This window comes from Pongo pygmaeus, chromosome 2, assembly GCF_028885625.2.
Source record: "Pongo pygmaeus isolate AG05252 chromosome 2, NHGRI_mPonPyg2-v2.0_pri, whole genome shotgun sequence".
NCBI lineage: Eukaryota > Metazoa > Chordata > Mammalia > Primates > Hominidae > Pongo > Pongo pygmaeus.
The window spans coordinates 122,976,216-122,990,800 of record NC_085930.1 but is presented as its reverse complement, the minus strand read 5'-3'; the positions used below and the strand labels follow the sequence as shown (position 1 = coordinate 122,990,800).

The 14,585-nt window shown below is 37.8% G+C and overlaps 1 protein-coding gene across 1 annotated transcript in view; it reads right to left on the bottom strand.

The window, feature by feature from the left end:
• The window catches only part of GADL1 (glutamate decarboxylase like 1), a 137,817-nt gene extending 123,519 nt beyond the window's left edge, over positions 1-14,298 (bottom strand). Inside the window, exons 1-5 of the mRNA XM_054480849.1 lie at positions 14,234-14,298; positions 11,624-11,724; positions 7,741-7,913; positions 3,153-3,279; positions 854-944 (exon numbers count right to left, since the gene is read on the bottom strand). Of these exons, the coding sequence (XP_054336824.1) occupies positions 854-944; positions 3,153-3,279; positions 7,741-7,913; positions 11,624-11,724; positions 14,234-14,298 (557 nt within the window). The remainder of the gene's footprint in view (positions 1-853; positions 945-3,152; positions 3,280-7,740; positions 7,914-11,623; positions 11,725-14,233) is intronic.
• Positions 14,299-14,585: the final 287 nt, after the last annotated feature.

Sequence of the window (14,585 nt, the reverse complement as noted above, 5' to 3'; positions counted from 1 at the left end):
CTAATGCCCTCCTAACGGGTCCTCTCCAATCTATTTATATTTTTAGAGATTTTTTCAGTAAGCAAATGGCACCTAGTGATTTAGAAACCTTCAATGGCTTTTTGTTACATTTAGAAAGACTCATAAACATGGTCACCTGGGCCCTGTATGTCTGGCTTCTATCTCTACCTCTCTTTCTCTAGTCTTATTCTCCACTACAGTCCTTGTAACTCTCTCAGCTATACCCACACTGGCCTTTCAGTTCATAGAGAATGGCATGCTGTGTTCTGCCACAGGGCCTTTATACATGTCATTCTGTCTATTTAGAACTCATCCCTCACCTTATCACCTAATAACACTTATTCAGTGTCAACTGTCACCTTTGCAGAGCACACTCTCCTGAGCTTCCAACTAGGAAAAATTGTCCTATTCATATGAATACTTAGAACACTTTGTACTTTTCCTTCAGATGAGAGTTTGGATTTTACATTAATTTTTGTGGACTACTTCAATTAGCATTTTTATACCAGATATTATGCTCCATGAGGGCAGAGTCAAGGTTTATTTATGTTCAATATGTCTGTCCATCACTTAGCACAGAAAATGATTTTTCATGCAGGAACAAATAAAAAATTGCCTAATCAATTTTCTCATCTGTTAAATGGAGGTAATAATGACTGCCTTTTCCATCTCACGGTACCACTATTTAAATCAAATAGCTATTTGAATACTGATAAGTATCATAAAACTATTCCATTATTTACGATGGCACTATGCAAAAGAAACCATTAAATAGAAATTTTTGAAATAAAATTTCATCTACTTAAAGTCTCTAGTCCACGTTTGGTGTGAACTTTCATAGCATGGCACTTACACACTTGGATTCAATGCTTCGGTCATAAATCGGGCCACCAAGGAGTAATAATCAAGTCCAGCATACAATTGGTTGAAAAATCTTGGGTGGTCTGTAAATTTAAAACGGAGTGTTCATCTATGCAGCAATAAAAAAAACTACTGATAAAGCATTAACATAAACGAATCTTTCAGAAAATGAAAGCAGACACACACAAAAGAGTTATATATAACGTAATTCCATTTATATGACATTCAAAACCAACAAAGCTATCTAAGGAGATGGCGGTTAGCATTCTAGGTACTTTGTGGAAAGAATTATGGATTGGGAAGGGACTTCAGAGAGCCTCTGGAGTGCTAGAATTGGTCTATATCTAGATCCAGGTGATGGCTCCATATGCACAGCTATGTACAAATTCATCATGCCGAGCAATTAAGATTTGTGCACTTTACTGAATATAAATTATACCTCATTCTAAAAAAATCCAAAACAGTATCATGTACAAGGAAAAACATGTTGAAGACCCATCTTAGAGCCCTTTCTACTGATCAGTGTTTGAGTAAAATCTGAGTTGTCTTTTAAGAGTTTTGATTTACTACTTGCTCATCTTTTTTACAACCCAGACCCAAACCAGAACCCTTAAATAATTATTTGAACACTATTTGTCCAAGGATCACAGGGTACTGCCTTTTTTCTGAAAATATCAATATTAACTTCTCACCTCATACATTTCACTCCCAACAGAGTTCACTCCAGGCTATGGCTGAGCAGCCTTTTCATTTTTCAGATTGGACCCATGCAACTGGCAGTATATAGATGGAGTAAAATGTGACTCACTATGCGGTTTATGTACACTTCTAATTCAATTTGCTTGAAATGCAATCGCCTTTAAGAGACAATGTCTTGTTCCAATTTTAATTTTTTTCCCCTTCTATAAAAGGTCTCATAAAGGTTCTTGGCTTTACACCATGTGAATAATCACACCATACACCCGGCTAACTGGCTTGACATTCTCAATCTCAGGAAGCTCAGCATGACAGAACAAAGAGGCAGGAGGTCTATTTCTACATTTGAGTATTTGGGAATCATTTTATTTGGTGGCCTCTCATTACAATTTACAGCATCTGGTTTTAGTTTATTTATTTATTTTTCTCTTTAGGGGATCAATAAAAAAACAAGTCTCAAAAGAAAATGTCTTTTCAGCTTAAACATGGAAAACTTCCCCTGATCTGGCAAAAAAGAAAAAAAACAGGCACTGCTACAAGTAATTTTAATAAGTTTTTTTTAGTTCTGTGTTAATTTATGATTGATTTCCATGGTAACATGAAAAATATCCAGTAAACTGAAAAATCTACTGCATTAAATGTCATTCTGCACTTTTGACATGCACTGTAATAATAAGATACATATCTCTGCTTTTGAAATGCTAACTGAGTTTTTGATACATACACCACTTTCCCAAAGGAATATAATCCAATTATTTTTAGCCAGAATTTTACTATGTTCTTTCCACTAAACTTAGTCCAGTGTCAGAATTTACAAAGTAATGCCTGTATGATCTTAAGCACTAGATTACCTTTACATTACACTGACAAATATTTTGGAAGATTATTCTCCCATTTTTGAAACTTGTTCACTGGATGAACAGGATATTAACAGGTAAGCTGGAATGGTGCCTCAGTGTAAGATTGACATCACATCACTGCACGTACAAAGTTCACAGTAGTTATGACATCACTGTGAAATCTCATCAAAAACTTGGAATTTATTCATTTGTCTTATATCTATCTAAGGGCTTTTATTTATTTTTGATGCAGCCAGATTTGATCAAATAGTTTGGCAATTACCAACTGCCAAGAGCTAATCAGTGTCTTCCAAATAAATCATTTCTGTTTATATTAAAGATACCTTTTGAACACTTTTTTTTGCATACTCTGGGCCATCAAGATTTAAAATCCCTTAACAAATTTATATAATCAAAATACTATTTGCCAGTTTGGTCTAACACAAGAAATAAGTAGCAGTGATAATATATGATCTTGATTACAACTAGTATGTGGGGATTGGCAAGGAGAAGAGGATATTTACACACAAACACTAACACCAACAGTTTTTCTATCAACTTATCTTTGGCCTTGGCAATGAATCTGGATTAGGAATTAAAGGGACCATTGCAAAAACATCAGAACTACTAATTTTTTGATCCAGATTTCTCATTCCATAAACATTGCTATACTCAGCTTTGAGAGGTAAATAAATGCTTTACAAACGTAAGAATTTGTCAGAGGTACAGATCAAGGAAATAAATTAAAGTTCTTACTAGTTTTGACGCTGTAGTGAATGACATCCCGACAGAGTTCCAATAGTTTATGGGGTGGCTCGCCTGAGTCTCTCATCTCCAAATCAAGAAGCTGTTTCAGTTGTTCAGGAGGCCTCCATTCACACACCTGGAGATTCAACCACAACACAAATTGAGTATCCACCATAGCCAGGTATTGAGAGGATGTTACAAACGTGGACTCTACCATTACAAAGCTTCTGGGCAGCAGGTGATTTAAACATGCAACTATAGTTCAGATGAAAAGAACTATGATAATAATGTAGATGTTGATGGGAACCAATGAGGGGTGCCATCTTAGATTTGCAAGGTTAAGGGAGATTTCCTAGTGATACTGATATCTAAGTTGTTACATAGAATAAGAGTGGAGTGAATCAAAGTTTAGGGAGGTTCTAGATGGAAGTGACAGAAGTAACAAAGATCAAAAGTAAAATTAAAAGAGATAAAAAATTCCGATCCTATGGCACATCTGTAAAATCAAGTACATTTGGTATGGCTTGAACACAGATTTTTGAGAAATGGAGAGGAAATAAATAAAACAGGAATGCTGAAGCAGTTTTTCTCTCTGCGTGTACCCTGCCCTACGCAGTCTGCAATCAACCTAGCAGCCAGAATGATCCTCCTAAACTTAAGCCATGGCCATTCCTCTATTCAAATACATCTGATGGCTCCCTATTTCTTTCAAAGTAAAACCTGAGGTCCTTACAAAGACATAAAATGATCCTTTACGATCGGCTTCTCCTGGTTTCATTTTTCCTCTAGTCTCATCTGGGGCTACTTTCCTTCTGGCTAACTCTGCTTCTGCCACCCTGGCCTCCTTACTGTTCTTAACTACACTAGGGATGTTCCCATACTGGGGTCTCTGCACTATGTGTGCCCTCTGCCTAGAATGTTTTTCAAAATATCCTCATAACTGAATCCCTCACTTATTTCAAAGCTTTGCTCAGAAGTCGCTTTCTCAACAACAGCAATCCTGACTCCCTTACCTAAAATTAAAATCTACCCATTACCTCTATCAATCCCCTTTAACCTTTCCTACCATTCCTTTTTACAAAGCACTTATCACCCTCTAATATACTGTTATTTATTGTATCCTACATAATCTCCATACAAGCAGATCTGTCTTTTTGCTCACTGATCCCAAGTGACTACCACAGAGTCTGCACATAATAGTGTTCAATAAAGATATGTTGAATAAATGAATGAATAAACAGAGATAAGCAAGGCTCAGATCATGATGGGCTTTATGTGACATATTACAGAGTTTGGACTTGGCTCTAAGGAAGCCAGTTAAATGTTTAGGACAGGGGAATGAAAGGATCATATTTGTGTTTGGGGCAATAGCTTTAGTTGTTATGTGGAGATTCCAAATAAAATTTGAAATAAGATGTTGCTGTAATAAGCCAGGCAAGAGAAGGTGATGATCTGGATGACAGTCAATGCTGTATTAAGTATGTAGTTTTTAGAGATATTTAAAATGCAGAATCACTAGAACTTGGAAATCAGTTGGATTTTGAGGGTGAGATGAATGAGCCAAGGATCATCCTAAGGTTTCCAGCTTGGACACAAGATTGGATGGCAGCAATGGGGATAGCAGGAGAAGGATCTGGTTGGGGTGGTGTGGGGATGATGAGGTGTAAGCATGTTTAGGACAAGGCACCTTCAGAATATCCAAAAGTTGTATAGCAGTTGATCTGAGGCTCTTGCAAAAGATTGAGGACAGAGTTTCAGGGATATTCTCTGATAATATAACAGTAGTTGATGTGGCTCAGAGAGAACCTACAGCAGAGAAGGAAAGGAGCAGAATCTTTCTGGGCATCACCAACACTTACGAATGGGCATAGGAAGAGGAGCCTGCCTGTACTGTGGAGGTCATGCCAGAAAGGTAGGGAGAATCCTAAGAGTTTAGTGCTACCATAACCAAGAAGAAAGAATGCTTTAGGAAGGAGATGTTCACCACTGTCAAATACTGCTAAGAAGCTGAATTAGATAAAGACTGAAGTGCTCATGGAATTTATCAACAAGGAGGTGTTCTTGGCAAGAGCAGCTTGACTTAGAGAGGTGGGGGCGGAGGCCAGATTGCTTTGAAGTGAGAATGTAGGAGGTGAAGAAATGGAGGGAGGGAATATAGATAATCTCTAAAAATTTTGGCTGTGGAGGGGAGGAGAGAGAGAGGGAAGTAGCCAGGGAGTGAAAAGACTGGCAGGCTGGGGGAAGCAGGAGGAAATACCAAGTTGTGCAAGTAGTATGAAATGAAACTCTGATGCTATAACCATGACAGGCAGAAGTAAATTGGAAATGCCTGAGACAATCAAAAGGAATGACTACTGGTGCATTCAACAACATGGATAAATCTCAAATGCATTTTGTTGAGGATAAACAGCAAGACTCAAAGCCTACTACAGTACTATTCCATCAACATGACATTCTAGAAAAGGCAAATATCATAGGGAAAGAAAATCAGTGGTTTCCGGGGCTAGAGGAAAGGGAGGATTGATTAAAGAGAGGCACAGAATAGTTATAGTCATATAACTATTCTAATGAAGATACAGAACAGTTCCATCATATCGTAGTAATAGTTATGACTTCTGAAACTCATAGAACCACACCCCAAAGGGGTAAATTTTACTGAATATAAATTCTAATTCAGTTTTAAAAACTGGCTGATGAAGAATTTTCTGCTAATGAAACTAGCAGTGATCACTGCACCAAGCTTGGGTATATACCTGCAGGCTACCTTTTAATGGTGCTCTGTTGGATCTCAAACAAGGTAGGCTAAGTTAGTGGTATGAAAACTTCACCTCCTTACCCCAACTCTAGCATAGCTTTCAATCCAACTTCCCGTGGGTAGCCTGCACATCTATTACATTGTGATTGACTTGTGGTTCCTTAATTGACAACTTAGGATCTGAAGATCTTCTGTTTCTCATCTTATTAGTCCCCTGTGTGAGCCCTTTTTTTCCGGGCAAAAAATGGTCCCCTTGCTGTGTTAAATACATCTTGTCCTTTTGCAATGCTCTTAACATTATTGACCTTCCTGCTTTCTTCTTCCAGGAATGAGTACCCTAACGCCAACCTTTCTCTTCCCCTGCCACTGCCCCCCAAAAGTCTCACTTGCCCTTTACTTACATTCCACATCTGAGCTCAAAGTACCCGCTCCTGAGTGAAATCCCAAAAATCTGCTCTAGTCTCAAAGCATTTATCACATCCTTACTGGGACCCCCGCTGCCTTTTCTAATGAAAACATATCCTTCCAATTAGATTATAAATTCTGTTCAGAGCTGGGCCTTTATATTGTTTTTCTTTATATTCTCTAGGGCTGAATATAAAGCTTTAGTCATAGCTAATTCTCAGTTAATATTTAATGATTGAATAAAGGCCAATAAAAAAAACTGCCAGAGGAGCAGTGTACTCCAATGTAAAGCAGGTCCAAAGTATTTCACAAGTACAGAGAAGAACAGAAATTATATAATTATAAATATGCTCTCTGGGCAAATACCAAACACCATCAGGATTTTGCCTTGAACATAACTTCCAAATTCATGCATCAATCTATTTTCCTGTTAGTTTTCCAAAAGGCACGTGATCAAAAATTCAGAATAAATATCACCTGACTTTCAAAATCTTTTAAAAATGATACTTATTTCTAACTAATATAACTGGAATAAAAATCTCTTTCTTACATCCATTTGTTGATAATCCACCTCCAACATGAAAACCAATGTGATAAAGGTTAATTCAGTAATTTTAAGAGGCATATGGAGTAGTTAAGAGTGCAGATTGCGAAGTGATACTGCCTGGATTTTAGTCCCAGCTCTGATATTGTGTATAATCTTGGACAACATATTTGACCTCTTTGTACCTGACTTTCTTTCCCAGCTCTAAAATGGAGGTAATAATATCTGCCTTTTAGTGCTTTTGAAAGGATTAAATGCATAAGGAGTAGTCCTTAGAACATAGTAAGTATTCTTAAGAGTAGATGCCATTAGCGGTGGTTCTAATATCAATTTGAATTGAATTTGAGCCTGAATTTGAAATCTACAACCGATAATTGGTACCAGAAAGGAGTCAGACTTAACCAACTAAGATTTCTAGGCTAAATTTAGACAAGCTCTTCATAAGGACCTCAAGATAAATTTAAAATGTTTTCACATCCTTTTCTATCTTTTGCTTGATTCTCATGAACAACATGAAGAGTGTGCACCAGAAAATGGGGAGCAAAGAGCATTAGAGAGTTGCATAAGTCAGATTAGCAGGTTACTTATCTACGTTATTATCTAGGGTGCAGGGAGTTTCATCCCTGTGCTTCATGTCCTTATGTGATTAAGCTCTAGGGTCTCAGCCAATCTTCCCATGAATGATGACCGCCAGAGTAAGGAGGCAACCCTTCAAGAAGAGCAGGAATTGCCTGAAGGACAGCCTGCACTTTTATATCTGGACATCCTTTTGAGAAAAAGGCATAGAAGAAATAAAAACTTGGCCTTCCCATTTGCCTTCTATTCAGCCATACTGATTTGGGGAACATCTATCTTTCCCATTTCTGCAATTTCTTACAGGTTTTAATTTGTACCTTCTCGTTGACATCTGTAGCTTTCAAAACCACCTCTTCCATTATTAGCCTACAGGCCTCTTCAACAAATTTTTCTCCAGCTTTTGCATCTGTTGTAGGGCCATTCAGCACAACTCCATCCACAAGAACAGCATTCTTCTTACTTGGAATCATCTCTTGTTGATCAATATCTCCTGGAAGCAAGCAAACAAATTGTGTTTGAGATATAATCTAATTACATCACATAACAAAGCACAGGGGACAAAATGCATCACTATCCCAGCTTCCAATGGCACATCTTTTAATACATGAAGGCATCATTTGAGGTGTTGAGCTGACAATTTCTTATGACATACCATGGTATGATAGAGTTAAGGAAAATTTTACAAAGAAAGCTCACAATTTATGGATTAAGTAAATCTACCTTATTATATATGTCACTCTGTACTGGGCTGAGTTAGTCATGGAGTATATGACCCCCTCATTCAGTATGATTTCAGGTCTGATGAGGAAAGGTACCATTCACATACAACAATTACCGTGCTAGATGGTGTTTGAAGTTGAAAAAAAAATGTTTTCCATAATTAGAGAGTTGGTTCACAAAGCGACTACCCCTAGGAGAGAGTAAATATTCATTGGCATTTCTACACATGCACGAATGATTGATTTCCCTAATCGTTTACTCAGAGATAAGCATCACTCTACCACAGGAGAGTTCAAGACGGAGGAACAGGAGTTAGGCATTTGGAGAAAAGGATGAGGAAAAAGCCCTTCAGATTTTTATCTAGAATTAACACCTCCTCTATGCTGTCAGTATCCCCTTAAAATATAAATAATACAATATCATACAATAGTTGTTTTAACTTTCAGAATCTGGTGCGTTTAGTAGACAAATCCTATAATTAAGGTAGCAAGCTTTTAGCTTCATTTCCTTGTACAAAGTCCTTTAGCATTTCTGAGCCCTAGGATGAAGCTTTGGGCAGAGAAAAAGAAAATAGCACCTGTCCTTACACAATTTGTTTTCCTTAAGGAAGAGATAATGCATTTCCAGATTGAAATAACAAACTGAATTTTATGAAGATCCATCATGTATTGGATGTATCTGAATTATTGAAGTATCTAAGAGAGATCACCTGGTCACCTTCAACAAAGTGAATATTGAAATTTTCAAAGGCAAAGAGCTAGCTGTTTTCTTCTTGAACTAGCACACATGAATATGTTTCTCCAAATGTATGTCTCTTCTTCCTTTAGGTGTATGTAGCTGTTGGCCAATTTCTCTATGAACTAGATTACAAAGTTTACACAAAAGTTCTATTTTCCATTCTTGCAGCATCTTGTTTAGCATCAGGGAGTGTGGAGGAGACCAAGAAATGTAAATGCAACCCATTTTACTCATTCTTGCAGTCACCTTTCAAACACATGTACAAAAACATCTTTGTAAACATAAGCCCACGTCTGTTATACACACACACACACACACACACACTCTCTCTCTCTCTCTCTCTCTCTCTCTCTCTCTCTCATAATTTGTCAGGGATACCATATTTTCCCTTTTAACAAATCATTCCTTAAAAAGCAGCAATATAAACATGTCACTAATCTTAATTGTATGTTTTAATTCTATGTTTAAGTGTTCCTCTATATTACAGACACTGCTTTGTCCTTGAGAGCCCCCAGTTTTTCAGCCATTTTCTACATAGAGAGTGATAGAGGAAAGAAAGCAGCACAATGGTTTGTTAAGCCTGTATTAAATGCCTTTAAACTTTTCAACCTTGCAGTTTAAGCACAGGCAAAAGGATGAGACGGAACATGTTCAAGACTGTACATGCCGATCATTGACTAAATGTTAAAAGTCAACATGAAAATCTATATCTGAGAAGAAAGCTTACTGCCTACCCAAAATAGCCCTCCACAAAAATAATTCTGGCAACTCAATCCAGATATTCAACCAATTTCTAGCACAAGCTTTGATTCAATCACATTCTCTTTTTCTCATCAGTATGTTTCTCCACCTTATAACGTATATGTTCATTTAATTGTTGAAATTTACAGAAACAATTTTAAAAGTACTTTTCAGCACTGTACCTCACACAGTATCTTCTATTTTAAATCCATCTTAAATATTCCAATGGTCTACAAAAAAAAACCCTTCTAAATATATGTATTTCAAACACTTCTACTCTTAGTGAGGGCTCTAACAATGTTAACATTTATCATACCTTAGACTCCACCTTCTCCTCAAAGTTAAACGTTCTGATAAAATTCTATGGCTTCACAAACACTTTAATTCTGTTATTGGCAAACACAAATGGTGTCTATGAAAGCACCAGATAAAAATGTTACAGGAAGATCCCCCAGTTGGGGAAAGATGGAATCTGCAGCAGAGGATCAATCTTTTGTCCTCTCACTGAAAGAGAAGCCATTCAGAGCTCCAATGATGAATGTTAGTTCCAGCCTTCACTTTCACATGAAAGGAAACATTTAACATGGTTTAGGGCCAAATGTTGAAGCCCTAGAATTGAGCTTTTAGATGGAAATGCTCTGCACCTGAAGGTACTTTCCTCTCCTCCCAAATTTTTTAGGCCCTAAAAATAGAGTAAGAGAGCAATTATTCCAGGAACTCTGGTTATGTGAGTAGGCAGTGCTATTATTAAGCACACAGAAAAAGTTAAGGTTTTTTTTTTAACCTCATTAGTAGGATTTCAAGCTTTTATCACCCAGGGAATAACAGCAGCTCTATAGCCTGCTCAGTCTGCTTCTCTTTCTCTTTCTCTCACCCTGTTCCGTGTGTGTGTCACACACATACACACGCACGATAAAATAAAAAATGTCAACACCCACTCGTAACCAGAATAGCAGTGAAATTTAAATTATCACTATCTTCACACCAATGAATTAAAAAAATCCCCATAATTCACACAATTATCTAGGAGAAAATACTATAAAAATCTATACAGAATTGGGTCTAGATTATGTCTTTTCTTTGATAGACACATTTTATTTTTATAGCCAGATGTGATAATGTGCCTCTTTCTCCCCCAGCATTTGCCCAGGTCAGATTCTATTCTGGAGATTCTAGAATAGGTCAAGCTGTGGTCTCCTGAGGAAGGATATTCAGAATTTTCATTCTAACTGCTAAAGTTTATAGTGGCTCTTAATGAAGTCTTTCAATTTGAGGAATCTTCCATGAAGACTATACCTAGGATATGACTGCTTTTCATCACCCCCACTTCTACTACCTTAGTTCAAACCACCTTCAAATGCTAGGGTTACTGCAGTAGTCTCCCAACTAACCATCTTTCTCCACCCTTTCCCCTCATTCTCTGTGGACTATTCTCGACACAGTACCTCCTACGGTTCCCTTGAAAAGGTAAATCTGATCACATGATGACTCCTCGGCTTAAAGCATTCAATGACTTCTCACCAAACTAAAAGCTAACATCCTTCTAATAACCTCAAAGGCCCATTTCCCTATTATCTCATGGACCTCAAACCTCATCTTCTTACTGTCCTCCAAGCTCACACAGCTCTATCATCTGTGGTCTTTTCACCTTCTGATTCTTTAAACATCAGTTTCTCAGGGAGGCCTTCCTTGACTACCTCATATGAAGCTGTAACCACCTCTCTGCACTACTTTCTCTGCTTTGATTCCAGAGCAGTGACTACCATGGGACATATAATACCCATGTAAATTAATATATTTATATATATATTTTTTAAATATCTGTCTCTCCAATAAAGAAAGGTTAAGCTCTGTGAGAGCGTGAGTTTGTGTCTGTTGGTTTCACTGTTATTTCCATAGCACCCAGAAAGTGCCTGGCAGTTTGTAGGAGTCTGATGAACATTTTTTGACTATTAAATGAAAGAAGTTCTTCCTGGTTCCTTCAAACCAACCAGTGATAACCTGGTTCCTTCAAACCAACCAGTGATAATTCCTCCTCTGAGATGCCGTCGCAGGTTGTCTGTATGCCTTTCTGAACTGATAGCACAGCAAGGAGACTAGACCTGATTAAGCAGGGAAAACATTTGGTTGGGGATGCAATAGACATAGAACACAGTTAACGGGCTAGAGAAGAGACAGTGGATGCTGAAAGAACCCCAGGAACAGTCAGCAAGGCAAACCTGGGTTTCTGTTCTCTTCATTATTAAAGGAAACTGTGGCTGCAAGACCCTCCCTTTCCTCTCCTCTCCATTCTTGTTACTGCAGCCACTTTTTCTGTGCCCTTATTTCCTTTATGGTAGTCATTTGACTTCTAAAAGTCAGCCCATGGACCACAGGCTCACTCCAGAAACCACACTTCCAAATTTGAAAGCCAGTCAATTCCTAAAGACTCCAACTTCTGCATTTTTTACCAATTCCTCCCCTCCATAGCTTCCAAAATTCTGTATGGGATCAACTTTTGCTTTGCTCAGAGAGATAAATTGTTCTCCCTTGATTAACAAACAATTCAGCTTCAAATATTGTTTCAGATTTTGAAAGATCGCCTCTTCCTTTGACATAGAGTTAATTAATACAGACAATGCCTTAAAACAGTGTCTCGTACATAGTGGGAACTAAATAAAAGTTAGCTAACAGTAGTAAATAACAATATTTATTCGATACATAAATGACACCAGGCACGGTGTTTCACACCTACAATCTCAGCACTTTGGGAGGCCGAGGCAGGCAGATCACTTGTGGCCGGGAGTTTGAGACCAGCCTGGCACACAAGATGAAGCCCTGTCTCTACCAAAAAATACGAAAATTAGCCAGGCATTGTGGTGCGCACCTGTACTCCCAGCTACTCGGGAGGCTAAGGCACAAGAATCACTTGAACCTGGGAGGAGGAGGTTGCAGTGAGCCAAGATCATACCACTGCACTTCAGCCTGGGCAGAAGAGTGAGACTGTGTCTCAAAAATAATAGTAATAATAGTACATAAACGCATAAAGGAAACTTGCATGTGATGGTAAGCTGTGACAATAGAAAGGGAGGTCTTCTCAGATTGATCAAATGACCAGGGTAATAAACTCTAGACCAAGTGGCTGGTGAGTTATCACCTCTGGAAGGGCAGGAAGAGAGGACCACAGTGGTCGGGGGTTCCCCTGTGAGAAGAGCAGAGCTTCCTCCACCATGTTCAGAATGCAAGATGGTAGCCAAGTAGTTCAGCCCACACTGGGTAGGCAGCTTCTTAGACCTTCTGCCTTGTTGCTTTCCACCTTGCACTGTGGTTACCTGTGTAGAGGTTTTATTTCTTACACCAGATTATAAACCTACAGAAAACAAAAGCCATGTCTCATTTTACTGACCATTCCAGAAACAGAGTTCAGCAGCTGGCTTTCAATAGCTCTCTGAGGACTGACTGGCTGACTGTATATTTACTTTGGAAGTCATCTTATCTAACCTTATCATACAATCCAATAATTCCCTCCACAACCTGTGGCCCAGACACGAGGAGAGCTGACTTCTAGTCCTACTTGATCACTCCCAAGTTTTCTGATCTTGAAATAATACAGCCTCTCTGTGCCTCAGTATTCTCATGTATAAAAAATTGGAGCCCATCTGAGGAAAGTGATCTGCTAGCTTCCAAAAAATTTCCGGGAAAATTAATGAAGATTCAGAATCTTGGATTCCTACCCAAAAGGATTCTATGTGTGGAGACTAGGATCCAAAATTTCAGGAAGTATTCCCATTTATATTAATAATACTGAAATACATTAATATGCAGTGGGTATGGGAATGGCTATTCTGGGTGACCTCCAAAGTCCTTCCAAAACTTCAAATCTTCAGTTGTCTAGCCCCTCTCTCTAATCCTTTAATAATTATGTATTTATCTTAACAAATATGCATCAATCTCTGAGAAGTTAAGAACTAAAAAATTACAATACTACATATATATATACACACATATATGTGTATATATATACACATATATATAAGAGAGAGTACTTACTATATGCCAGGTCCTGTTCTAAAAGTTTTACAGTTTTAACAAATGTAATTGTAACAGAAACTCCAGTTACTCAGTTTTTCAGATGAGAAAACTGAGGCACAGAGAGGGTTTAATTGGGTTGAATTGCCTTGCCCAAGGTCACAGAACTAGTGAGTAGTGAAACTGAGGTAAATTTTTACTTAGTACTAAATATTTACTGAAGTTCTATGAAGGATCAATGAGATTCTGCTTTATGGGTATCTACCATTAGCAAGGCATCATTAGGGAGTTAATAATGACAGCAAGACGAATTACCGTACTTGGGTAATTGGGGGACTCAAAGTGCTGAATAACAGCAATAGAAGATAATAAGTGTCAAGTACTGCCACGTGGAAGATACCAATAAAATATTCTGAATGTAAACAATGTAGACATTTGAAATTAAGGGTTGTGGTTATAGGAGAAGTTGAGGCGTCAGGGAAGATTTCTGAAATTAGATCTGCCTTCTCTTTGAACATATGCACTAATAAATAATAACAATACTTTTAAAACCTCATCACTTCTGAAGTAACAACTTCATTGACAGCTGCCCAGACCTCCCACCTTATCACTTTCACAATGGTCCAAAACTTTTCCTGAGAGTGACTCCAAATATGCATTTCTGTCATGTCTATAGGCTTTTATAGTAAATGAGTTAAGTACATGGAATTTTTCTTCCACAGGACTATAATCCAAATATGTGAAGACTTTTTATCAATGCTTTTAATTGTCAGTTAAAACTGCTCAGTTTTTTCAGTGGTTTCCAATAGTCCGTGGTCTGTAGTCTGGACCAATTTGCTTTTGTCTTATAAAATGAGGCATCTCACAAAATTCCAGCTGTGATCTCACCAACTCTCAACATAGTGAACTCATCTTTCCCATCATCTGGTCACCATGATTTCATTAATAAAGCTTT